Consider the following 26,463-nt stretch of genomic DNA (forward strand, 5'->3'; position numbering starts at 1 on the left):
TGGATGATCTTTCCAAGATTAAGCAATGATCCCCAGCAGCAAAGTGACCAAGAAGCAGTTTAAGCAGCTACATAGCACAGAACAAGGAGGCCTTAAAGTTTTAGATTTATTGTCTAGCTTTTTATTTTAATCAAGACTCTTGTTGCATCCCTTAAGTATGTGAAAAAGACTCATTAAGTTTGGAAGACTCTTCAAACCTCAAACACAGTTTAGGTTTTCCCATAAAATGATCATGATAGAGTGAGTAGAGTGACTTACTCAAGTGGATTTATCATTGAATTAATATTTTGTTGCTTTTCTAGAATCAGTCTTACTTTTCAGTTTTAAATACATGGTCACAGATTGCCTATCGGCTTCATTATCATTCTAACTATCCAAAATGTTTTGTTACTTTCTGTATTAGGTGTCATTACTATTGAATAATGTCTGCTGGTTTTTTTAGTGCTCTAAATAGCAGCTTACTCTAGAGAGGTTAAGTTTTACTACAAAAACATTATATGCATAATATCCACATTGAAATTAATCTAAAGATTTTATAATTTTTCCATTTGATAATTAATGGATTGACAACTGGATAAGTATGCTACAGAGGACTTATTTTATGAATCACATAATAGCTTTTCTTTGAATCTGTGGTATCAATTTCCATTAATTTATTATCTATTGAAAATCTTGCTACAATCAGAAGATATGGTTCACTTTGAGGGTCAAAAGTGAGAAAACAGGGCCAATATAACATCATGGATTTGCCTTAATTACCTAACACATTGATACTTATAGTACAAATAGCCTTAGATAGAACTTTAGTTAAAGACTAGACCAAAAAAGAGGTGATAATTCTTTCTCTGTTTATTTCTCTGTCACTGAATTAGCCAGGTACATTTTATGCTTCATCTAGCTGATTGTTTAGGAAAAGATTAAAACAAAATATGTGTAATGCACTTAGTGTTTTTTTTTAATTTGAGGAACTCTTTATAAAGCAGATTATGATGACACGAATTATAATAATGTTATTATTTTATAATGAGAACATGTTTTGGAACAATTGTGACTTTACCATATGTATCTGTGAATGGCTTTTGGTGGCTGTAAAAAAAGCAAAAAATTAAAGTATTCCTATTGAATACCAACCTTATTTTGGAGGACATGCCCAAAATCCAGATCCAAAATAAGTTTGAGCAAACTGACTTTTTTTGAACAACACAAATCATACTTGGATATATAAAATATCTGGGTTTTATATAATGCATGTTCATGCAGTGTGAGCTTTAGTTTAAACGCATAATGAATATAAATTATCAATTGCTACATCTACAAAAGAGTGACTAGAAATACTTTTTGTTGTTGTTGATTTGATTAGCAAATTATAATGGTTAGTCATTTGTGGAAGATAACATTTAAACTATTTGTTATTTTGGCTAATAATTATTTACTAAACACCTACTGTATACTGGGCAGTGCATGTGTCTGGGGATATACCATTGGCCAAAACAGCCAAGCTCTCTGCTCTCCTAGAGACTATATTCTAGTCAGTAGAGATCTCCAATAAACAAACAAACTAAAACAAACCAAGGTATAATATATTAGATAGTGCTAGATGGTCTGAAGAAAAATAAAGTTAAGGGAGTACTAATGATGAAAGGTGGTAGTACTGTTTTAGATAGGGTGTTTAGGGGACACCTGAGTGGCTCAGCAGTTAAAGCATCTGCCTTTGGCTGAGGGTGTGATCCCGGGGTCCTGGGATCGAGTCCCACATTGGGCTCCCTGCATGAAGCCTGCTTCTCCCTCTGCCTTTGTCTCTGCCTCTCTATATCTCTGTGTCTCTCATGAATAAATAAATGAAATCATTTAAAAAATAGATAGGGTGTTTAGTTTCATACAAGGAGATGAGGGGATGTCAGTAGATTACAGGAAGAAGTGTATTTAGACTGAGGAAAGAGTAAGTGCAAAGTCCTTGAGGTGAGAATAAGTTTGGATATTCAAGGAATGGCAAGGAAACCAGTGGGGCTGGAATAGATACAGTGAGGGAGAGAGTAGTAGGAAATAAAACAGGGAGGTGAGTAGGGGATCAGACATTATAGGCTATAGGAGGACTTGCATTTTTATATGATTGAGAAAAATAGTCATGGTTTAGAAATCTGCATCTGAATGATATCCATTTTGTTTTAACACATATTACCTAGTGGTTGTCAGGCCAAGGTTATTTATTTATCTTAAATGAGTTTAAGGAGAAAGGGAAAAGGTGGAAATTTAGAACAGGGCAGAAAACAGGTCAAACTTTTTGCTGAGGTGGGGAATATATCATCATTTTAAAGATGCTTCAGTAGTGGTTTTATCTCTTGCCATGTGGGTCTGCTTTATGGGTTCTGGTAGCCTGGTTCCCCATCAGTCCCCATGGACAGTAGTATCTTCTTTCTATTCTCTACATTTGTTCACAATCTTTTAGCTTCAGTTCTTCCCTCACTTAACTCACTAGTTCCCTGTATTAAATTCCTTCCACTTAAATGACGTAGAGTCATTCCTGGTTTTAGTTGGATTCGGACTATTACAGGACGTCAGTGAAGCCTCTTTGAACAGAGCTCTGAATCTGGAGCAGTAATAGTAGGGGAGGTAAGACGAAGTGTAAAAACCCTGAAGCAGTCAAATGTTTGTGTTCAAAGACCAGCTAGAAGTGCAGTGTTGCTGGAATTAAATGGGAAGGTTGTAGGAAATGAAATCTGAGAACACCCATGGACCAGATATGGTAGGCACTTAGAGACTTCAGTTTTATTTTAAGTGTTGTAGAAAATCATTGGAGGGTTTTGATTAGGGTCTGACTACATTTTAAAATGGTAACTCTGGCTGCTGTATAGAGAATATGATGGGGCTGGGCCAGAATGGGGAATTAGGAGATGAGTTTAGAGAGAAGCCTTTGCTGTTGTCTAGACAAGAGAAAGTACTAGTTACACATAGGGTTACAATGACTGGGTTGTGAAAAGTGGATCCTGAAGGTGTATCTGACAGTTGTTGTTGGTGGATTGGATGTGGCTCAGTTGGTTAAGGGACCAACTCTTGATTTCAGCTCAAGTCATGATCTTTAGGGTCGTGAGATCAAGCCCCATGTTGGACTCCACGCTTAAGGTGGAATCTGTTTAAGATTCTGTCTTCCTCTCTATGTCCCCCATCCCAATAAATAAACTCTTTAAAAAATTAAAAAATAATAAAAAAGGAGAGTTAAGAATTAGAGATCATCTAGGCATTTAGTGTAAATAAGTAAGTGGACGGGCAATGCTGCTGTGTATTGAGTTAAAGATCTTTGCAGCATATCAGGGCACACAAGAGTGGACATTTAAATTCAGTTTTATACAGTTTAAATTTGAGATGCCTCTGAGACTTTCAAAAAGTAAGGTTGAATAGTCCATTGCATATGTTAGTTTGGAGGTCAGGATAGAGATCCAAACTTGGGAATTATTACTATATTCATGGATCTAAAGATATGAAGTTAGATAAAAGCTAACATAGTAATTGCATCTATGTAAGATTTATATACATTTAAAAATATATTTATATATATTTTACATTGTATATATTATGTATTTATATTGTATATGTTTTCTCTCTATGTTATTACATTAATATACCTTCTATAGCAATTTATATTCATTTTATAACATTTTGTATGCCCACTTTACATTCTTAAAATGCAATTTGCAGATATTATGTACAGAAATGATTTTATAAAACAGTGTCCTAACTTTAGCATGAAGGAGCTACTAAAATAATTTATAGTAAATGATTTATATTTCATATTTAAATTTTCAAGCATAACTATACTAGAAGTCATCATGAAATAGGTGACTTAATTCACATACAGATTGTTCACGAATAAGAAGTTTCCAAATATCAGATCTCAAAACAATTGAAACATTAGAAGCACTATTTTCTTTATGATGTAATTTTCCAAAATAGTGAGCTTCTCTTGGTGAAGTTCTAGACATAATAGTTTACAATATTACTTCAGTTTACAGGGTGATTGCAATCTTGGGATTTTTTTAGCATGTATTTACATCATGCAAAAACTTTGCATTTTTTATAAATGCATTTTTATAAGTGAGTTTTTCGTTTACATGAATGTCCAGGAAGTCATTTGAAAAACAGGCAGGAAGTAAGATAATTCCTTGTTGCATAGCATCCTCCACAATGTTACAGGATAACTAATGTCTCTGACCCCTACCTACCTTCTAAAGTTTGGTAACTGCTGATCATCATTGTGGGAACCAAATTGCCCCCCAAGTTCTCAAAACTGCCCCTCCAAAGTGGCACTGTCCAATCAAGAGTAGCTACTTTAAGGATATATATAGTTAGAGAAGAAATATAATAGAGCCCTGAGACTTTCAACATGTAGAGTGCAGCAAAGGTGACATAGGTGGAGGGGCCACTAAGGTAAGAAGGGAACCAGAGAGTTTGATTTCTGGACAGAACAAGACATTGTTTAAAAAAAAAAAAAAAAAAAAAAAAAAAAAAAAAAAAAAGAGGCACTGATCAACTGAAACAAATACTGTCAAAGAGTGGAGTAAATTGAAGACTGAATTAATGACTTTGGGAGCTATGTTTTTAATGTAGTATTGGGAATAGAAGCCTGCCAGAAGTAGGTCCAAGAGATAGTAGGAGAAGTAGAGATGGTCCATATGGACAAATCCAATGATATGTTGGGGCCAGCTCCTGTGAGTTCATTGGATCATTGGGTGCTTCTCTTCCAACTCTATGTTCAGTGAGGTCAAGTTCAATAGCTTTAAAAAATCACAGTGCATTTATTCCAAGAAATTGACAGGCATCATAAAAAAAGGATTTAAAAATATTTTTAAAGACCTAGCCGTTAAATATTTGCCAAAACACTACTGGGAAAATTCTAAGGAGTTTTGATATAAAATGAAATAAAGCAATAAATCAGTAGCTGAAGGAAGGAGGATATCGGGACAAGGCAGATACAAGCTAAGCGTACATATAATAAATACATGTATAGAAATATGAAACATATACACATATTTAATGCGAGCTATTATAATATGTTTTCATACTTCTGGGAACAATATGAGTAATGAGAATGAAGTAGAGAGGAAAAAGTTGACATTGCTGGAGCGATAGAGGTTATAATCACAGGAGCACAGTCCACAAGTGCCTCTTAATGAATTCCAGAAGAACTGGATTCGGTGTGCAAGTGGAGGAGTTGACCACAGATAAGGCAGCTGGGCAGTCATGCTTCATAACAGGTGGGGAGACAGAGAAGATGGTTACAGAGCATGGCTACAAATGGATTGGTGGGTTTGGAGTGGGAGGAATGGGATTTCTTTTCTGGTTCCTTCTGTTTCCACGGTGAAAAAATAGAAAGGTTATTACTGAGACTGAGGATGGAGGAAGGTATGCTGAATTTTGAGAAGGTGGAAGGTATAATGTATCACTTGAAATAGTAAATTGATGAGTGAAGGATGGTAGCCCTTCTGAGATGTGCCAAGAGGCCTACTAAAGTATGTAATCCAAAATTTAAGGGAGACAACTCAGAATAATTGTTTTTTCCAGGCATAACCAGTTCTTTAGATTAGTTATTGAACAGGTAGAGGTGCTGGTGGTGTTGTATTGTACCAGTATTGGTCCATTCCTGATTGAATTCACTATAGCTGTCACTTCCTTTTTTTTTTTTTTTATAGCTGTCACTTCCAATCCATTCTCTGCACTGTAGCCAGAGAAGCTTCAAAGCCTGAATCAAATTAAATCACTTATCTTGCTTCAATCCCTTTAATAGCTTTCCATTGCTTCTAGGATAAAGATAGAAAATCCTCATGATGGCCTAGGAGGGCCTTCCTGCTCTGGTCTTGACCTACCTGTCATCTTGATTCAACTGTTTCTTCTCTACACTATAGCAACACTGGCCTTTTGGTTCAGTTATGTTTTCTTGCTTTCTTCGTGATCCATATGTTTATAGTACTCTCCACCACCCCATTCATCCTTACCCACACATGCACCTGGGATCTTTAAATCATAGCTCAGGAATCATTTCTTCTGAAAAGCCTTCTAGACACCTCAGTTTTAGGTGTTGTTCCAAATTAAAATATGTTTAATATCGCATATTAGGTATATGCGGCTGTATTTCTATTTTTGAGGTCACTTACCTCTTTTGGTAACTACATATTCTAAATGTTATCATTGGTGTAACAAGTTTCCTCCCATAGACTAAGCATAATTATGGTAGTAGTCTTTTTGCTCACCATTGTATTCAAAGGCCTAGTAAAATGGTTGTTCCAAGTAAATGTAATTATTTGTTAAGAGAAGGAAGGAAGGGAGGGAGAAGGGGATGGATGCCTATGCAAGAAGGCAGAGAGGCATATCCTCTGCTTCACAAACACTCACACGCTAGTGGGGGCAGGACTCAAATATAGAAACAAAATGTAATGCTGTGCTCTCCAAAATGGAGGATGTATATGCTTCTGGGACAGAGAATTACGAGGCTTTCTGGGGCAAACAGTGCAGGACTTGTCCAGTGTGGGAGATTATTCCAGAGAAAGAAATAGCATGAATAATTGCTCAGAGGTGTGAACTATCATGGAATGTGAGTAAAATGTCATGGTGTTGGGAGGCCAAGCTGGAGTGGTATCCAGAGGCCATGACATGGAGGAGCCTGGAATTGCTAAGAAGTTTGGCCTTTTTGTCTAAAGATGTTGGTGAAAAATTGAAGGACTTTAAAAAGTAACTGAAGTAAAATTTGCACTTTATATGAGTCACCTTGCTGATATTACATAGATTGGCAAGGAGAAAGACCAGATTGGAAGCAAAGACACCAATTTAATGTTGTAGTATCAAAGAAGCTGAAGAGGTGAAAAGTTGTGTGGAGAGAATGACCTATGATTCAACATAATAGGGCCAAACAATAACTATGGGGTTACTGCTAATGTTATAAACATTATCTCAGGGGAAAATGGAGGGGAGAAGCTTGGGGATGGTATGAGTGTTAAGTATATTAGAGACCAGTAAATTGACAGTATACCAAACAAAGTCCAGAGCAAATGGATATATTTCTAAATTCTTCCTGTTTTTAAATTTTTCCAGAACTCTGAGAGTGACTGAATTTATAGTACAGTCTGGCCTGTGGTTAGCAGTGGGAGATGAGTAGCAAATCCATATGCAAGTACTTGTGTATCCATCGAGGTGGGTCTGGATCAGGATGAGGACTAACATATTATGTATTAATGTTATGTATTACTTGTATAATGGAACACTGTAATTCTGGTCTCATGTGAGTCTATGTGGAAATCATGGAGGACAATTAATTTGTTAATTTGATGGGATTTAACGTAACTCATTTGCTATCATAATATAATAAATCATTCAATAAATATGATCTGGGGTTAAATTTCATTTTCATAACCTCAGAAATTAAGGAAATTTTTCTTTTAGGGAAGTGAGTAATTTATATTATAATTTAAATGCCCATCTGCTCTCAGGAGAGAGGATGGATTGTTTTCCTCTTGGTTTCTCAGTTTATGAACATGAAATCTGTGCTGTCATTGTTTAGTAGATGACAGCTCACTTATAATGCCACAGAAGATGTAGAGACTGCTCAGTAGAAGAATGGAATTCACTACTCATTAAGTTTTATTCTAGTTTAGTCATTTTATAAAACCAAAGGTAGGGAAAATGAACAATTTTTTTCTAGCCAATAAAATGGTGACTTTTAATTCTTGAAAATAAACAAAATTCTATAATTTCTGGACCTGGACAAAGAGTTATTATAGCAAAGCGGTTTGTTTACATGGATTGTTGTTTTTATTATGAATTGTTTTGTCCCTAAGAGAAATTTGGACTCTTGATTATCTATTGTTTTCTGCTTGATTTTACCATATAAAGAAAATAAGAATAGTGAGGAATTTTCTTGCCATTAAAATTTCTTAAGAATGTCAAAAACGTGACTGTAATGTACTGGGTAGCCAAGAACGTGTATGTCATTTTGCCAAGTTAGTCTAGTGTTAAGGAACTAAGTTATTTCTAAGAAGCCAAAAAGTCAATGGTTGTGTGCCATTATCATGATCATGAGGAACATTTTTAAGTATTCATTTGTTTGATGCACTTGCTGAATACTTTATAAAGGAAGCTAAATGGATATAGTTCCTGTTCTTTAAATATAGTGTAATTTTAAAGCAAAATTATAACTTGATGGATTATAATGATGCGGATAGTGTTCGTAAATGTCACCCAAATGAACACACCTAAGACTTTAAGTACATTAATACCAAAGGAAGTTGCTTATCTTCTGTGGATTCTAAGGCAACCGAGTCAGGGAGTTTTGGGCATAGTTTCCAGTGAAAATGCTGCCACTCTTAGGATTTTCAACTTTAACAAAGGAGGAGGGTGGGATGTAACAAACAGATGTAAATAGAAGGTAAAACTAAACTCTTGCATGAAATGAGATTTTTAGACAACTTGGAGGTGACAAATGATGGACATGAAATGCCAGAGAACCCAAAAAAATGTACCAAACTGAGTAATACAATAGATAGTTGAATAAGTAGAGTTAAAATTGTCTACTGTAATGTGATGAAGAGCAAAAAATAGGAGGTGATTTTATCTTTTGTTGGCACTGTATTGAAAATGCCTTAGGGTGCCACTATCAACATAATTAAGGAGGAAAGGAAAGAAGAGAAGATCTATATAAAAAATTTTTGCATATCCCCATGTTTTCATTGACAATACCTAGTAGAAAACTATGCTCCTTGATCCCGGAGTCCTGGGATCAAGGCCCACATTAGGCTCCCTGCATGGAGCCTGCTTCTCCCTCTGCCTGTGTCTCTGTCCCGCCCCACCCCCCTCTGTGTGTGTGTGTCTCTCATGAATAAATAAATAAAATCTTTAAAAAAAAAAAAAAAAAGAAAGAAAAAGAAAGAAAACTATGCTCCTAATTGGAACAAATAAAACGTGTTTGAAGTTAGACTGTCCTTCAAGGAATAGTCAAGTGACTTGTCATCCTTTCTTACTCCAACTCCTTCTCATTTATGACACAGTCCTCTGAGTTCCTACTTTCACAATAACTGAAAATCTTTTGTTGATGCTGGAATGGCAGACTGTTCAGTGGCAATTTGAATATTGTGTCCTCTCTAGTTAAGGAAGCGTACTCAACAGTACAGACTTTCAAGGCTGGCAGCAAACGTAACAGAAAAAACAACCAGGGCCAAGACCCAAACCAATATCAATGGGACTTCATTTTTTTCTTTTTCTTTCTTTTTCTCTTGCTTCCTTCCTTCCTTTCTTTCTTACTTTCTTTAGGTCAAGTTAGGAGTTTACATGAATAAATATTATTGTTACTTTTCTACAGAGTAGGAACAAAAGGCAGCATTTTCCAAATTATCTTTCAAAAGAGGTTTTCAATTGTATTGATTACATGTTATACTTGTTTGCTTATTTATTTCGCTAAAGGAGTTAGCCGTTACAGACAAATATCTAACAAAAAACTCCCTGAGCCTGTCAAAAACATTCATTTGGTATTTATTATTTTTACCATGTTAAAAAGAATTCACAGAAGGAGAAACAGCTGATTTAACTTCAATGAGAATTGAAAATCAAGCAATATCAAGAGATTGAAGGATTTTTTAAAGTATGGAACAGTGTAGAGGGACATGCTATGTTTCTAGACATAAAGTCTGAATATTTCAAACTTAATTCTCCCCAAGATAAATTATAGGCTTAATATAATTTTAATTAAAATCAAAATTCAAAATAATTATCAATGAAATTGATCTTTTTTTAAATCCTAAAGCAAATAACTTTATTTCTGTCATTCTTTTTCAAGAACCAAGGAAATATAGAAAATATAAAACAGGGGATCCCTGGGTAGCTCAGCGGTTTAGCGCCTTCCTTTGGCCCAGGGCACAATCCTGGAGTTCCGGGATCGAGTCCCACGTCGAGCTCCTGGCATGGAGCCTGCTTCTCCCTCCTCCGGTGTCTCTGCCTCTCTCTCTCTCTCTCTCTCTCTCTCTCTCTCTCACTCTCTCTCTGTCTATCATAAATAAATAAATAAATAAATAAATAAATAAATAAATAAATAAATCTTTAAAAAAAAAAGAAAATATAAAACAATACAACAGCTGCAGTTTGGGGGTTGGGGGAGGCAGGTAGAGAAGGAATGGCACAGCCCTTCAAAGCAATCTCCAGGACTGCCTGAATTGCGTCAGGTGTGGAGTGGGCCTGAGAAGACAGGCTCCTATGTCCCAGTTTGGGCCCCAATACATCAGAATCCTCAGGGTGTGGAACCCTGGAATCTGCCTTTTTAAAACAAGTTTTCCCACTCACATTCACTTAGCAAGGTCTCGCCCTAAAGCCCAAGGGAACTTTGGTAACATTTCCTCTCTTCCAAAATGGAGACTGAAAACCAACTAATCCTCAACTAAAACTCAAGAACAGCACAGCAGATGCACCTGTTGTTTTTCAGGGTCTCAAACTCTGGAGGAAATACATCCCTCCTGCCACGTCTTTTCCTGGCTAGGGCACCTGTCTGCATTTGGAACTGTGGCTCCATAGTGGCCACAGTGTTTCATCAGGTCCAGCCTTATTCCCCACTTGAAGTCCTGCTTTTCTCTGTATGACATTGGGCAGGGAGTAACTCCAAGAAGGTGGCAAGAGGATCCTATGCAACGAGGCATACTGGTTCCTGGCAGGTGTCTTCTGCAGGTCCCCAGAGGGCTGGCAATGCCGTGGTAGCACCAGGACAGAGGGATGCGTCAGTGGGTGCATTCAGGTGATGGCTGGCAAACAGCCCTTGACAGTGCTGCAACAGAGACAGCCAGTCCCTACACCCTTTGCTGAGCAAAGGAATTGATAATTTCTGTTGAAAAACAGAAGAAAATAATTAAAAGTAAATAACAAAAAATCTAGAAAATCTTGAGTGACAAGACTGGCCCTATTAAGACATGTTATAAAGTGAAATAAACTTTACAAACAAAGAATTTATAAGGCTGAAAGATGTACTTAGGATCATGAAGCTATTAAGTGAGTAATTTGATATTTGAACTCAGGCTCATTGTATGCTAAAACATGTGCTAATTTACTATGCGTCCTCCTATAATGTTGAAATAGTTTAAACAGTATGGTACTAGAATAAAAATGATAAGAAATCTATTAGCAAAAATAGATATCCTAGAAATAAACCCTTTACTGCATGAAAAAAACATCATATGATAAAGAAAGTTCCATAAATCAATATGAAGTATTAGTTTATATTTAGTTAAAACAATTGTCACTTAACTGTGTAAAAAAATTAAATTTTTATTTTAGATGTCTAAAAACTAATTCCAAATAGGTTAAATATTTTAACATAAAGAAGTTAATCTGTAAAGGAATCAGAAGAAAAGAGAAATTAATAGTAATCTCTGGTTATAAAAAACCATCTCTTCTAGAAGAATACATAGAGAAAACTAAGTAGATACAACCATGTAAAAATATAAAAATCTCATCAAAAAATAATATAGAGTTGAACCAAAATATAGTTCTAGCAATTACTCACCTATACTGTCAATATATAAAGAGCCCTTTTAATTCAATAAGAAGCTGAAAAAGTAAATGGATAAATTACATGAACAGAGAAAATTGTAATAGTATTCAAATAAATGTTAATTAGAATAGCTATAATACTACATTTTGCCTATCATTTAACAAATATTTTTTTGGTTAATATTTATTGCTAGTGAGGATCCAAAATACTGACATTGGGAATGTATAATGCAAACAAAAACAAAAACAGAGGGATCTAGGAATACCCAAATCTGTCCACTGAAACATCCTGACAAAGGATTCATACATTTGCTTGTTGCTCTTCCCTAATCCATTTTATAGGCTTGTTCTTTGACCAGGGGTTCCTTTATTTAAGAAAAGCGAAGACTCTCACTATGTGGTTGGTTTTTTATAAGCTTGAAAGGACTGTATATTGCATGCCATTAATTTCACTACCCCAGGTTTTCAGTTAGAACTTCATAAAAACATAAAAGAAAATGCCCAGTTTCTTTGGATCTTGGATAAAATTGCCTGTTCCTTATAGAATATGCACCCAGCAGGTATTCAGAATTTGTGCAGAAAGCAGGAACTGAATTAGTATCAAGCTGAGCCTTGATCACTTTGAGGTGTTTCTTTTGTTGAATGCCAACATTGTTAAAAAAAAAAAAAAAAAAAAGTGCATTTGCTGTGACAAATGAAAATATAACATTTTCCTTAAAAGGTGGATTGTGGAAAGCTTAGTAGCAATAATGTGTTTATCCAAAAATGCCTCTCTTATTTGCTTTCACTTTTCTTTAACCTCTTTTCTTTTATTTTCCCCCTGTCAGTTTTTGTTGTAGTTTAGCCTCTGTGTCAATGGAAGAGAATTTATGTTTTATAAGAAAGCCAGTGATAGACATTGATTCATTGATGTATTTAGAGGCCAAAAAGTCTGTTCGCAATTCTTTCAAAAGCTGTTTTTGATTTTTTTAATAATAGGTTTAACAAGTAGGACCCAGAGTAATGAGTATTAAAGAAACAGACTTTTATCACTGTGCTTCCTCTGGAAATATAAGGATCCATTAAGCAAATTTCCATTGTATAATACTGCCTTGCCTACCTTCCAACCTTATGATGGTAAGGGTACAGGGTGTCCAGCAGGTGACCCTGCTGCCTTTTTTATTTATTTATTTTTCCTCATTTTGTAATTCTTAGGCAAGAAGCAAGTAAGAGAGGGAAGAGGAGAGAAAAGGCAGGACAGCATTTTTTTCTCCCAAGAATGAGGGAGAGAAAGAACAGTGAGGCAGTGGAAAGAACACTGGGCTGTGAGTCTGTGGATGGTGGGAGTGGGGGTTGCTTGGTTTTTAAAAATTTCTTTGCCTCTTGCTCACCATGTGACCTTGAGCTGATTAGTCCACCTAGTTTTTGGCTTCCTCACCTACAACATTCCGCCTTGTGGGAGTATTCTCGATTCTCAGCTCATTGCTTATATAAAGCTGTATAATTGTTTCAGAGAAATAAGGTCTAGAATGTGGATAATTTGATTCCACATAAAGTAGGAATGATTATAGATTAATTTTGGTATAGTTGAAAAAAATCTCAAGAGAATTATGTGGAAGGATAAATGCCAAGTACAGGATTTTTATGGTTTTTTCCCCAATCATTTATTAAGGATCTTAACCATTTATTAGCTCTAGTTGTGTATATATTGTGTTCTACATCCTCATCTTCTGATTTGCAAGTGTGGGCTTGTTTGTTTTTTTGTTTGTTTGTTTGTTTTTTTTCATTTTTTCCCTTAGGCAAACAAGTGTGGAATAGTGTTTTTTATATTCCTTTGACATTGGCCTTAATATTTATGGAGAAGGTAGTTTAAATAACCAGAGCATGTAGCTGATTTATTTTTTCTTCTAGAATTGCAGAATTTCTATTTGAATTTTATCAAGATTTTTCTATACCTTTAGTAGCAAAATACTCTGGCTCTGCAACTAGATTTCCTGATTTGCCTAAAATAGTGTTAATTTGAATGTGTTTGATGTTGCTTTGAAAGCAATATTTTAAATAGCAACTATTGTTATTCAATACTGAGTTACCATGGTAATAAAGAACATTCACTTGATTTAAAACTTTTCAGAAAAGGAAAATTTATATTCAATATCTTTCTAGTTGATTTGAATGTACCACTCTAAGTCTGCCCTTTCACTCCCAGTTTTTAAAGTAATTTGTTTTCCGAAGATTAGTGTGCATATTTTTTTAAGGAAAGTAAAACATCAGATTTTTACAAACCATTAATTTCTTTAAATCCCTAGGAGAACAGCTCTTCTTTCCCTTTTTGAGTAATTTTGTAATTACATTCTAAATCCTTTTTCAAGTAGCTCTAATGGAATTGCAATTCTTTTGTTGTCTTGGCCTTTCCTTGTGGTAAACAGGGCTGCCCTTGAGAATAAGAATCTTTTTTTATTCATAATGTGTGACAAGTCATTGGTACTTAATAAAAGTTTATTGAGTTAGTGAGCAAATTAATAATGTATGATTTAATTGATATAAGTTCCTTCTGTCAAAATATTAGTCTTACTCCGAATCTTAAATTTTGTGTCATTAGAGATATTTGATATATAGCAGACAACAAAAATTGTAGCAAAATTATTTACTTCATCTAGCACCTTGGATCAGAAGGACTTCTTTGGTTTCTTTGTTTCATTTTTTAAATAAAACTTTCCTGATTCTTTTTCTTTTTATTACCAACAGATCCAGGCGATGTTAGTTGTTCTTTCTGGACTCTCAGAGCATACATTTAGCACTTATTTATTTGTAGTGTACATATCTTTTTATAACATCTGTGTTTATTACTAGACCTTCAGTTTATTGAGGACCTAAATTGATGCCTGGTCAGTAGATGTTTGCTGAAAAACGTAATTTTTAGATGTGCGTATTTTGTTTATATATTTACCTAGTACTTCTTAAATGTTTTGTGGAAAATTAATTTGTACCTTCTCTTTTAAGCGGTATGTGTATGTGTATGTATGTGTGTGTATTTGTCCATGTGCGTGTTGTATTTCTTCATTGGTGTTGTGATTTCCTTAGGAGGTGGAGTGGACAGTGTTATAAAAACTATAACATAGGAAATGTGAATGACATATATCCTTGAAGACATGTTCATGTGTGTTATTGAGTGATAGTATACACATCTATCTTTTCAAAAATTACTTAGATAGGCACTATTGAAAATACAGGCTATAAAAAAAAAAGAAAATACAGGCTATAGATAAAATAAAAGTTAACTTCTTTTTTTCTTTCATCTCATATTCATAAGTGTATTCATTATTGATATACATGCTTAATGAGTTCTTAGATATATTGTAGATGAAGTTATCTACAGCATTCCAATCTGAATGCTGGAGAAGATTTATTATATATATATTTAAAGATTTTATTTATTCATGAGAGATACAGAAAGAGAAAGACAGAGAGAGAGAGAGAGGCAAAGATACAGGCAGAGGGAGAAGCAGACTCCATGCAGGGAGCCTGATGTGGGACTCGATCCCAGGTCTCCAGGATCAGGCCCTGGACTGAAGGTGGCACTAAACTGCTGAGCCATCCAAACTGCCCAGATTTATTATATATTATAGATTATCAGCTTCTTAACTAAATTCCCATAAAGGATTTTTTCAATGTGGCTTTGAGAAATTCACTGGTGATAGGCATTCCAGAACCCTTTAAAAAGCTGTGGTGACCATTTGTAGGCCAAGAATGACAAGTGAGAGAGGCTCTTGTTAGAGTGGGCTTCTTGAATTCAGGGGATATGATGAGGTCCCTGAGAGGCAAGGGCTGAGAGACCATGCATAACTGATAAAGTCAGGATGGCTGGAACGGTTTCCCATTAGACTGACCTATAGAGATCTTCAGTGTTGACTAACTGACCATGACATCCTTGGGATTTCAAATAGATGGACAACCTAAAGTCTTATTTGATTTACACTAAGGAGAAGAAAACTCTAGGATGGGCAAAACAGAGGCATAATCTGAATCATCTCAATACAGAGTGCAGCCCTTCTTCCAATTCCCAGACTTGTGTCAGCTAATTCTGAACTGATTCAGATTCTGAACTGTCTTTAATAAATGGATAGTCAGGTCTCTTTGAGAAAAAGGCCCTTCTACATGTCAAAATTAAATTGTACAATGATCCTCTTCTGATTTGGCAGGGTGAGTGCATGGGTGAAAGGGAAATATTCAACTTTTGGGGAACTAAACTGACTCAAATGTGACATTATATACTGAGGTACCAAAATATTACTGTAGTAGGCCAGTAACAGTCTGGGCTTATGGGAAGTTAATGGAATTTCAGCTTATGTGTGTATTACCATAGGTCCACTGGGTACCTGAATCCACCCCAATTCCAGAATGCATGATTGGAATAAATTCTGAGCCACTGTCAGAATCCTTTATCTATATAATCTCCTTTTTCTCCTGCTTTCATGAGCTTTTTCTAGTTTACTCTTGATGCTTTGTACTTTTAGGTAGAAGGGAATATTTCCCATGTTTTATTGTTAGTCAGAAATTTATTTCATCATCTGTGCCTTTGTTTCCTTATTGAAGTCCAACAGTTAGACCTTGTTTTTCTGTGTTTGTATAAAAATTATTAAAGGTGTGTCTTTGAAAAACCTCACTAACCAGAATATGGTCTTTACCAGCTTATTTTCTTCCCTGCCATTCCCTTTCTAAAAGAGAAGACTGTCTTTTAGAACTATTATTGTATTTTTGTGATAGAGTCAAGGACACGGTGGGTGGAAATGGCTAAAAGAGAGGTGAGAAAGAAGAATTTTCTTTGGAATGACTGATTTTCATTTAAAAATGAGAAAGAACAGGAAATTGAATACAGAGAGGAAAAACAGGAAAGAAAAAGAGAAATGAAATACTTGCCTATCTTTCCTAACTTCAGCTAGAGATCCTTGGGATATAAAAGCTGCCTTGCAGTAGAGAACATTGAGGTATACATCAATGGAAGGAGTGTAAGAGAGAGTGTAAGATGTTTGTGGACAGTTAGAACATGCTCTCTAATTTGTTTTTGAGCAGTAATATAAAATTAAAATTGCCTTATTATTATCTTTGGATGACTAGCCAATCTGTAACTTGGCATTGTGCATAGAAACAGGGCCACCCAGATGGATCCCAGTGACTGTCAAGCTCATTTTTTTTTTCATAACCTTGATCACCTACTGGACCTTCTACCTATTTATGTCTTAAATTATCATTGTTGTGCGTAGTTTTCCTAAAATCATGAGTAACTTGTGAACTAAATGCTGATTCATCATCAATAGATTTGAGCATTTTCATGTGTTCAGTGAAATCATTATAGCCTTCAGGCCATATGACAAATATTGACAAATATTTTGTTCAAGATACATGTTCAACTTTTTTTTGAAAAAGTAAAACAAATTTGCATTTACTTTTTATTAATCTTTATATTATCTAGTTTCTTACTGTTGAAATGATTTATTGTTCTTCATGAAAAGGACAAAATCAGAGTGGCTGCTCTGTACACTTGAGGTTGGAGTGTTTAGTTCCTATATAATTTTCATACCAACCGAAATTATAATTTTCTAATTTCTTGCTGACAATATCTCCCAAAGGCTTGATGGCTGTGTGCATCTCGTGGACGATAGCACAGGGCCCAGTGCCACTGGCTAGTATACCAGGTCGCCGGCAGGGTACTTCTTTCTTTCACCACCAGCCTAGATTGAATGGTGTTACTTGGCCCAAGATGTGTGTCTCTGGGAGTAATTCATTTTTACAATGGGCATTTGTCCTTAAAATGAAGGTGTTAGTTATGTTATTCCTGGAAGGGGCTGGAGAAGAAATTTCTTTATTCTGATTTAACTACACGTACATGCATCTCACCCTGTAGTAGCAGAACATGGCAGAAGCTCTGAGTGCAAAGTGGAGGTCTAGCAAGCCCATCTGTTGCAGGTTGAGTTCGCCAGAAACTGAGTCTGAGAAGCAATTTATGAATTTGTAATGCTTATTAGGTATTAACACCCCTGAAGGGAGAAGGGATGTGGGATTGGGTTGAGGAAGAAGTTGAACCACTGTGCAGACTCAACAAAGCCTTGGCAAAACTGATGGGAAGCTCTGGAGCAAATATTGCCTATCAGTATTGCCTCTGTAAAGCTAAAATATCCCTGCCTTGTCTAGCCACTGGCTTAGAGCTGTTCTGGGGAAGTCATTTATTTCCCTTGCATCTGAGGTAGAACCTGATGTAACAGCTGGAGGCTACCTGCTGATTGTACTCTCCACAACTGGATGACAAGTGACAAGTACCTTACTGGGGACTCCCTACATCAATTACAGCACCCTTGGCATGTTTTATTAGTAACATTTAATTTAAAAAGTAAGATTCTGAGATAAATACTGAATTGAGCAGAATGCTAACAAGCGTGAACTAGAATTGTCCCAGGCAAACCAAGATGTATGGCCACCTTCCATATCAGTGGCTTTGGTGAGATTCTTTTCTTGTCCTTAAGCATATGCACTTTAAACAATTCAAAGGTGAAAGGTGGCTTAAAGATCACTGAACTCATCTCACTCTCACTCATTTGTCAGTTGACAAAAGGAATTAAGAACAGAGGCAGGAGTAGATGGGGGACCTTAGACTTTCTGACAACCAATTCAGTATCTTTCTTATTAAAACTTGTTGCTTCTAAGTACTGCAAACTATATAGTAAAGCAAGATTCATCCTTTGGTATACCCCATATCATGCATGCTTACTTATAATGTTGCCTGTATTATGAGATAATCTTCAGTTTTTCTTGTAAAATAATAGAAATATTATAGTGAAATCATTTACAGATTTTGTATGAAAACTAAGAGCAAAGTTTAAGTCTTTAATGAGTCTCCTTAATGTCCCTTAAGGGCTTTGTTTTAATGCTTTTGAAGAAAAATTAAAACTGACATCAAGTGTAATATGAGCATTAAAAGAAAGAGGAGAAAATTTGTATCTATTATAAAAATCTCAGTAACTTCTTACCAGGTTTTTTAGAGCAACGTTATCACTCTTTAGAGATGTTTTATTTGGTTTTCTTTCCTTGCCCATGATAATATAATACTTAAAGTGGTTAAAATATTCATTTCCATAGTGGACTATGGAGAAGCAAAGGTAAGGACAGGGGATTACCTAGAAAGAAAGAGTAACTTGGAATTGGCAAAACCTTGACAGAGTTCTTCCAGCAAACAGCAGTTGTTTCTTGGGTTCTTACTGAAGACACCCATTAGGTGGCTATGATCACATCTTTAGATGCAAAGGACTTTTGGATTATAGAAGGATGGCATCATCTTTTTGTTTTCTTGACTGCCTTTAATTAATTTCTTTCTTCCTTTTTTTATACTGGTAGGGAGAAGATTTTATTTTCTTTTCATCTCAGAAATGTATTTGCATACTGGCCTTTAGTTATGCAAATTATTGCATTTGTTATATTCTGCATTTGTCTTTTTGTTTTTAAATCTATTTTTAAAAGATTTTATTTATTTAAGAGAGAGTAAGAGCGTACAAGTAGAGGGAGCAACAGAGGGAGAGGCAGAAGTAGACTCTTCATTGAGTGGGGAGCTCCATGCAGGGTTTGATCCCACCGTCCTGGGATCATGACCTGGGCCAAAGGCAGCCACTTAAGCAACTGAGCCACCCAGAGGCCCCTCCATTTTGCATTTGGGGGAGGATTACAAAATGGACATTTTTCACAAAGAGGAAGGTAAAGAATTGAGTCACAATAAATGTACCAAAAAGTTTGAATTCAAATTGGAAAGGTTATTTTACTTTTCCCATCTTTGATTTTAAATAATTAAATGTATTGTCTCAAAATTGATTGTCCAGAGAGCCCAAATTAGTGTAATCATGTGTAATATGCCATCCAGTCTGATAGCCTCACAGTCTTTTGGTTGATTGAATGAGAGAAGGGAAGAGTGGGTGAAAGTCTACAAAAGCTTATTTTAATTAAGATCTATCCCCGACTGGTAGACAATCATGTTCAGACATTATCTCATCATTAGTCAACTCATCAAAATATCACTTTTCAGAAAATCCTCCAGTTCTTTTCAGTGGCTTTAATGAAATTATTCTAAGAGCCCAGGGAAAGGATTGTGATCTAGCGTTCAGATAACTGTCATTTTCTTAAGAAATAGACTTTGGGTCTCCTGAGAAAGCAGATCATCTGGTGTGACATTTGCTGCAACAGAAATATTATTTTAAAAATCCTACTACTTAAGAAACACCAGTTTATTTTGGTCTTTTTCCCAACATCAGATAAACAATAGGATGTTTATTAATTCGTTGATAGGCAGAAATCTGGGAGACTTAAAAGGACCAATGTAAGAATTATAAACAACTTTTCATTTACTTGGGTTTTTCTAAGGATAATTTTTATCATTTATTTTTATTCTCATAAAGTAAACAATCATCCTACCTTTATGGGATAGAGTTAATTGTGCATATTTAGAAACTTATGAAATTAATGATAAAAATAAACATTTTAAAAGGACATTTTCTGTTTGTGCTTTTTTTTTCTTGACACTCATGATAGCTACTGAAGGATTTTAATGTTTGTTTAGTGTTGCTTGCATTTATGATATTCAGATTAAAAGATGCATCAAGTGTAAGAATATTCATTATAGATTTCATAGTTGGGTAGCTTTGCAAATAATATCTTATATGCTACGTTTGCTCTGTGTGTGTGTGTGTGTGTGTGTGTGTGTGTGTGTTAAAGCCTATCAATATAATATTATCTCCAGAGATTATCTTTCAGATTTACAATCACATTTTTTATGATTATATAAACAGGGAAGAACCTCCATTTATGGTTGTTTGCATTAAGAATTCTGATTTTTCTTTGCATTTTAAATCAGTTTGAGAATTACTCCAATAAAACTTTAACTTGTATTTTTAGCACCCAGCAATATATTATATTCAATATAGTTGTTTGATTGAACAGTTCTTTCTTTACTTGATATATAAAGTTCATGTTTGCTGTTGGGTTTGGGCTCTATTTTTCAAGATTTGTTGGAAAGTCATAAGTGGAGGGGGGAAAAGGAAAAGGAGAAACACTACAAATCACTCCATTAATGAAATGCTACCTAAATTGAGAAATGGACTGAAAGACAAGGGTCATATTGGAAGAATTTACAAGTCATTTCATCGAAATAAGCATTCATTCTGCTCATTAAAAATAGCATAGTATATCAGTCAGTATAATTTAATTTTTAAAAATAGGAATTCAATGAGTAAGTGTACTTGAAGGAGAAAAATAAATTATGCTTTCTTAGATCTATGGGCTTAGAGTACAACCAGCTCTCTTAGGATTTTCTTAGCTACTTCCTGCGTGTACTATAAGAACGTCCGAGTGGTGGTAACAAGCAGCAGAGTCAGCTAAATATCTGATTCAGTACATTTTAATAAATATAAGGATAAATCCCCATCCTGCTTCTCAGCATACTTTGTAACAACTGTGTTCACAAATGTTTAACATCTGGCTGTTCAGTAACTGGGAAGTGGCAATTGTCATCAACTGCCGACAAGTATTTTGTGAAAATTATCCATCTTCAGTTCTTGATGAATCGATTTACTGCAGCTTGGAGTTTTGGCTTTGCTCCCTGTCTCTCAGCCTGACCATGTGACCCTCTCAAGGCTGGAGCTTCAGTACCCTTGCTTTTCATGGTTGATAGATGACCAGTTGGGCTTTTCTGGAAGGTGTTATGATTAACCTTTACAATTTTCTTTATGCAGTAAAAATGGAAATATCATTTCAACTAATATTTATCTAGCATTTTAATAGGTGTCAGATAATGTTCTATATCCTGGTGTTGCAATACCCATCTACTAGAAGGACAAGAATAGGTGGATACACAATCATATGTAACAATAAAAATGTAGTACCTAGTTCTGGAAATATGGGATCAGCATCAGAGTGATAGACCACTCTGTTATGCAATACAACTATTTCTAAAGTAGAACTGAGAATTCTTCCTTCCTCCACATTCTTATTCTCCCTTAGCCCCACATTTCCTTTCTCTCTCCCCTCTCTCCTTCCCTACCTTCTTCTCTCCCTTCTTCTCTTCCTCTTCCTTTCCGTCCTTCTTTCATTATGAATTTCATAAGCATGGAATTTTTATTAGTCAAAGCTTTGGTTTGTGGGCTAATGTCATCATTGAATGATCTCTGGTCCACATTCATTCATTTACTCCTTTATGATGCTATAGATATATTTTATATACATATCTATGTTTTATATAGATATGAAATAACAATTATGACCTACCTGTTGCTTTTCTCCTATTTCATCTTCTTACCTCTTTTAAAAGATAACCATTATCCTGGATTGTGTATAGTAATTCTTTTTTTCATTGGTTACCTTTGTTTTGTATGTAACATTTCTAAACAATACATTACTTAGTTGTTTTTAAACTAACAAATGCCATTTTTCTGTATGTAATCTACTAGTATTTTTTTCCACTCACCATTTTACTATATTTTTATTTGTAACTGAATTTAGTTTCTTTTTTTTTCAAATTCAGTTTCACTTCAATTAATATTCCTTTGTGTGTATGTGTTGCAAATTGTCCATTCTCCTGTTGATGGGCAATTGTGATTTCTCTTTATGTTGTAACGGACAGTGCTGTTATGAATATTCTTTTACTGGCTGCCTAAGACATTATGTGAAAGTTTCTGCAGAGTGTATACCTGGGAATGGAAATATTGGCTCGTAGGTATACAGAGATTAAACTTAGAACATAATCGCAAATTGTTTTCTAAAACTATTGTACCAACTTGTATTGCCTATATGAGAGCTTACATTGATCCACATCCTCTTTAATACTTGATCCTATGGGATTCATTTCTGTCAATCAAATGCCACGTAATATGAATGCTAACGGTATGTGGCTTGGATTTGCACTTCTCAAGATACTAATGAGATTGTGCATCTTTTAGGTATATTTATTGGTCATAAGTATTTCCTCTAATCTTTCAATTATAAGATTTTACTAGTCTATACTAATGAATACTTTTAAAAACATTTTATTTATTTATTCGTGAGAGACACAGAGGGAGAGAGAGAGAGAGAGAGAGAGAGAGAGGTAGAGACATAGGCAGAGGGAGAAGCAGGCTTTCTGCGGGGAGCCTAATGTGGGATCACGCATCAGGACCCAGGGATCATGCACGGAGCCAAAGGCAGACGCTCCATAGCTGAGCCACCCAGGCATCCCTAATAATACTTTTTATTTTTGCATTGGCAGTTGTTGCAATATCTTAATCTTAAAAAGATATAGTCATTAAAATGAAATAGACATATTTTAGTACTATACAAAATGATGGGCACATTTCTAATAACAGATGTACAATCAAAATAGTTGAAAAATTAAAACAATAGGTAATAATTTCATTTTGAAATTATTTTCATTACCTTTATTTTTTCATAACCTGATGTTTATTTTTCTTTTGACAGAAAGGTTTCGGGATTTACTACTTCCTCCATCTAATCAAGACTCTGAGATTCTGCCTGTTATTCAATCAAGAAAGTATCCCAAGTAAGAACTAGGAATTCTCTGGGTATTGAGAAGGGGATGGGTGTAGTAATGGGAGAGATTTGGGAAGGCAATACCAAAATATTTTCTTTGTAAAGTTTTGTGAAAAAGCTAGAATACCCTGACTTAATTAAGTAGGGCATCTCCTGCACCATAATGTCTCCAGCTCCTCACAGCTGGGTCAGAGCAAAAAGACTTGCCTGCAGGACAGTCCAGCCATGACTAGGAATATTTGCAGAGTGCAGACTGTAACTTAATTGCATTGGTGTCTGATTGTGCTTCTTTTTGCTTGATTCTGTATCAACAGATACAGGTATGTTGTGGTTGATCCCTCACCTGGTTTCCTGTTTTTTAGACTTTGAATGCAAGGATTCATTCATATTGTAATAAATGGTTTTCAAATAACCATATGTTAGATATGATTTTAGTAATTTCTATATATTCCTCTTTACTATCTTTATAATTATGGGAAGTGAAATCTCTTGACCATTTCTTATACGGGTAGACCTTTTCTTCTCTTAGATGCCACAAGTATATTTATGGATTGAAGAAATAAATATACCTTCATCTTCCCAGAAAATAAGGAAGTAGTAGATTTTTATTAGGCATTCTTTTCCCTAAAAGCTGATGGATACTGAGAAGCTTGGATCGCTCACTACTTGAAGCAGTTTACTTCATGAATGTCTGACTCTATTTACTATCTAGTATACAACAAGCTGAAGAAGGAATCGATTGGTATGTGATATAGAAAAGGAAGGTCACCAACTTAAAGAACTAGAGCTTGGTTTATACATATTTCATCAAAACCAATCATTGTGTTAAATGACTCATTCTTTGACTGGCTTGGCAGTTTGTTCAAGTATCCACTGAACTTCACTTTCTAGAATAATTTTTTCCCTAATACTTAGCCTTGATGATATTTACTTAACTCTGATAAAGAACATAAGTACAGAATCTGAATTATCTGCTCATTGTATTGATATTAATCCAGATTTAATCTCTAGAAACAATCTTCTAGTCCCTTCATGGGGACCCTCCTGAGGGACATACAAAGCCTGGACAGCATTCCATGCATATATTACTTTTTATGGCAGGGAGCATGGAGGAGCCTGAAGAGATTGACACACGTCTCTCAGTATTTTTTGTCCCCAGCTGCTGTTTGCAGAGGCCAGTGATGCCTGCTCTTCTGCCTCTTAGGCTTACTCTTCCCCCTGATAACTTTGCTTGAAGAGGGGAATCACAGCTTCTCAGATTACCCATTGGTAATATTTTTCCAACTATTTCTCTAGGTTTCCTTAGCTATGTGTTCTTACATGTATCCTTCTTGCTCATAGGCTACTTTTCTGATAGGGATGTGATTCATTCTGATACTTAACAGAGATACCGATACTGTGTGACAGTCCTTTGTCAGTGTTTAATCCTTAGGGTAATTTTTTTGTTTGTTTTGTTTTTTGGGGGCCATCTGTGGCCTAATAGAATAAAAGTCATCCATTGATGCCACATACACCATGTTGTGATAAAAGTACAGACTATGAAGCAGACTGCCTTACCAGCTGTACTTTGTGACTTGGGTCACCTAATCCTCTTTGCTTCAGTTTCTACCTATAAAGAAAAGGACAGATAATAAGAGCTACCACTCAGGGGTGTTATGAAGATTAAATAAATTAATAAACACAAAAATATTTAGAACTGCGCTTGACACATAACAATACTTCATTCTAGCTGCAAGTGTTGTTATTCATTTAAAATTGCAAATAGCATTAACTAGACTTGCATGTTTTCAAACACCTTTAGGAAATGGCTTGTTCATTGTTCTTAGAAGATAACTCCTATCAGGATACTTTTGTCAACCTGCCCTTAATAATATTTGGGGAAGAACTATTTATTTAATATTTCTAAATTATTGCTAGATGCTGATGTGAAGCACTGCTTTGGTGACCACTTAACATCATTATGAATTGCAACTTTCCAAACTACCAAATGGAAGCATGCTAATGAAAGGTTTCTGGATCTGAATATATTTATATAAAAATTCTGTATGAAATATGATTGGTTTATTTAGGTTATAGAATATTAAGCATTTGCATCCTCCCATTGCCCATATAATGTCTAGTTTGGGAGTAGAATTTAGGAGGTGCTGGTAGAACAGAGAAAGAATAATACAATTCTATTTGCATTGCCTAAAGGGTGTTAAATTGGTCTAGGGAAGAGCATGAGGATAGGAGCAACAACTCTGGGCATGTAAGTAATGCCCATGTAGAGAATACTATGATAGAAGAGACAGTTGTATAAAGAATCAGTCAATAATTATAAGTGGGCAGGTATTTGTGTCTGTCTAGACCTGATTTAAGCTATTTTTGGATTATTCATGGTTTTAAATATTCTCATTTAGTCTCTCATGAGAGACTCTTAAATATACTATCTTGTATTCATTGCTGAGGATAACTTTAGGTCAAAGAATATGTCATTTCATGACATGCAAAAATTTCTGGAAAGCTGAAAATTTAATCAGATCATTAGTATTTGTTGCTCTCATTCACAGTGTAATAACCTATTTATATTGAGATTTTTCCTCATTTTTCTGCTTGTTTTACTGACTCGCTGAATACAGATTGTTAGTGAGAAATGTTTTAAGAATTAAAATATGGTTTAAGAAGAAACTTATTTACCCTGTATTATACAGTGATGTTTAAATAAGCATAGTATAGCTGACCTTCTTAAAGTGAGACTCACTCTACTCTGGTTAATATAAGCTGGTAAATGAATGGTGGTTATTGGATTGAGGGGGAGGATCTCTAGTCAACATATTGTCCCTATAATCTCAGGCATCTGGTTATCAAGAGACATTTACTGGATAATGAAACAGGGAAAAGAGTGTATGTTATTTAGGGGAAAAATATTCATGAAGAAGAGAACTGACCAGTTCTTGAAATGTGTGTGTTTTAATAGAGCGCCATTAAAAAAAAAAAGTTCCCTGCTGGGAAACATTGTTCTAAAATATAATAATGTTCATTAATCATATTCTCACATTTGTGATCTTGCATTTGACCTATTGCCAAAGCCAGGCACATCCATTCTCATCAAGATGTATTTGAAGATTGCATCATGAAAATTTTTGGAGCATGAATAGGTGTGATCATTGTCAGAAAGAGGTGATTGAAAAGAAGAAAATGAATGTATACTTAATGCAAAATAAATGTTTTTGATTCATAGGTTAGAGGAAATAAGTAGAGATAATGAAACTTAAGTTTTTTGCTCATTTATTAGCTGATGTTGCTGTTAATAACTTTGAAGCATTTAGGTTTATAATGTATTTAAACTAGAGAGTAGCTATAAATATTCTTATCCTTGTGAATACAGCTTGGAGATGAAAAGTGGTTGAAGACATTTGGCAAAATTTTGTTCGCAAA

At 35.1% G+C, this 26,463-nt stretch overlaps 1 protein-coding gene across 6 annotated transcripts in view; it reads left to right on the plus strand.

The window, feature by feature from the left end:
* Nucleotides 1–26,463, plus strand: part of NOX4 (NADPH oxidase 4) — a 179,319-nt gene that overhangs the window by 101,441 nt on the left and 51,415 nt on the right. For all 6 annotated transcript variants that reach the window (XM_049099071.1, XM_035703753.2, XM_035703754.2 and 3 more), the window contains one exon: nucleotides 22,975–23,056. In XM_049099071.1, coding sequence (XP_048955028.1) covers nucleotides 22,975–23,056 — 82 coding nt within the window. The remainder of the gene's footprint in view (nucleotides 1–22,974; nucleotides 23,057–26,463) is intronic.

The sequence above is a fragment of the Canis lupus genome, chromosome 21, assembly GCF_003254725.2.
Source record: "Canis lupus dingo isolate Sandy chromosome 21, ASM325472v2, whole genome shotgun sequence".
Lineage (NCBI taxonomy): Eukaryota > Metazoa > Chordata > Mammalia > Carnivora > Canidae > Canis > Canis lupus.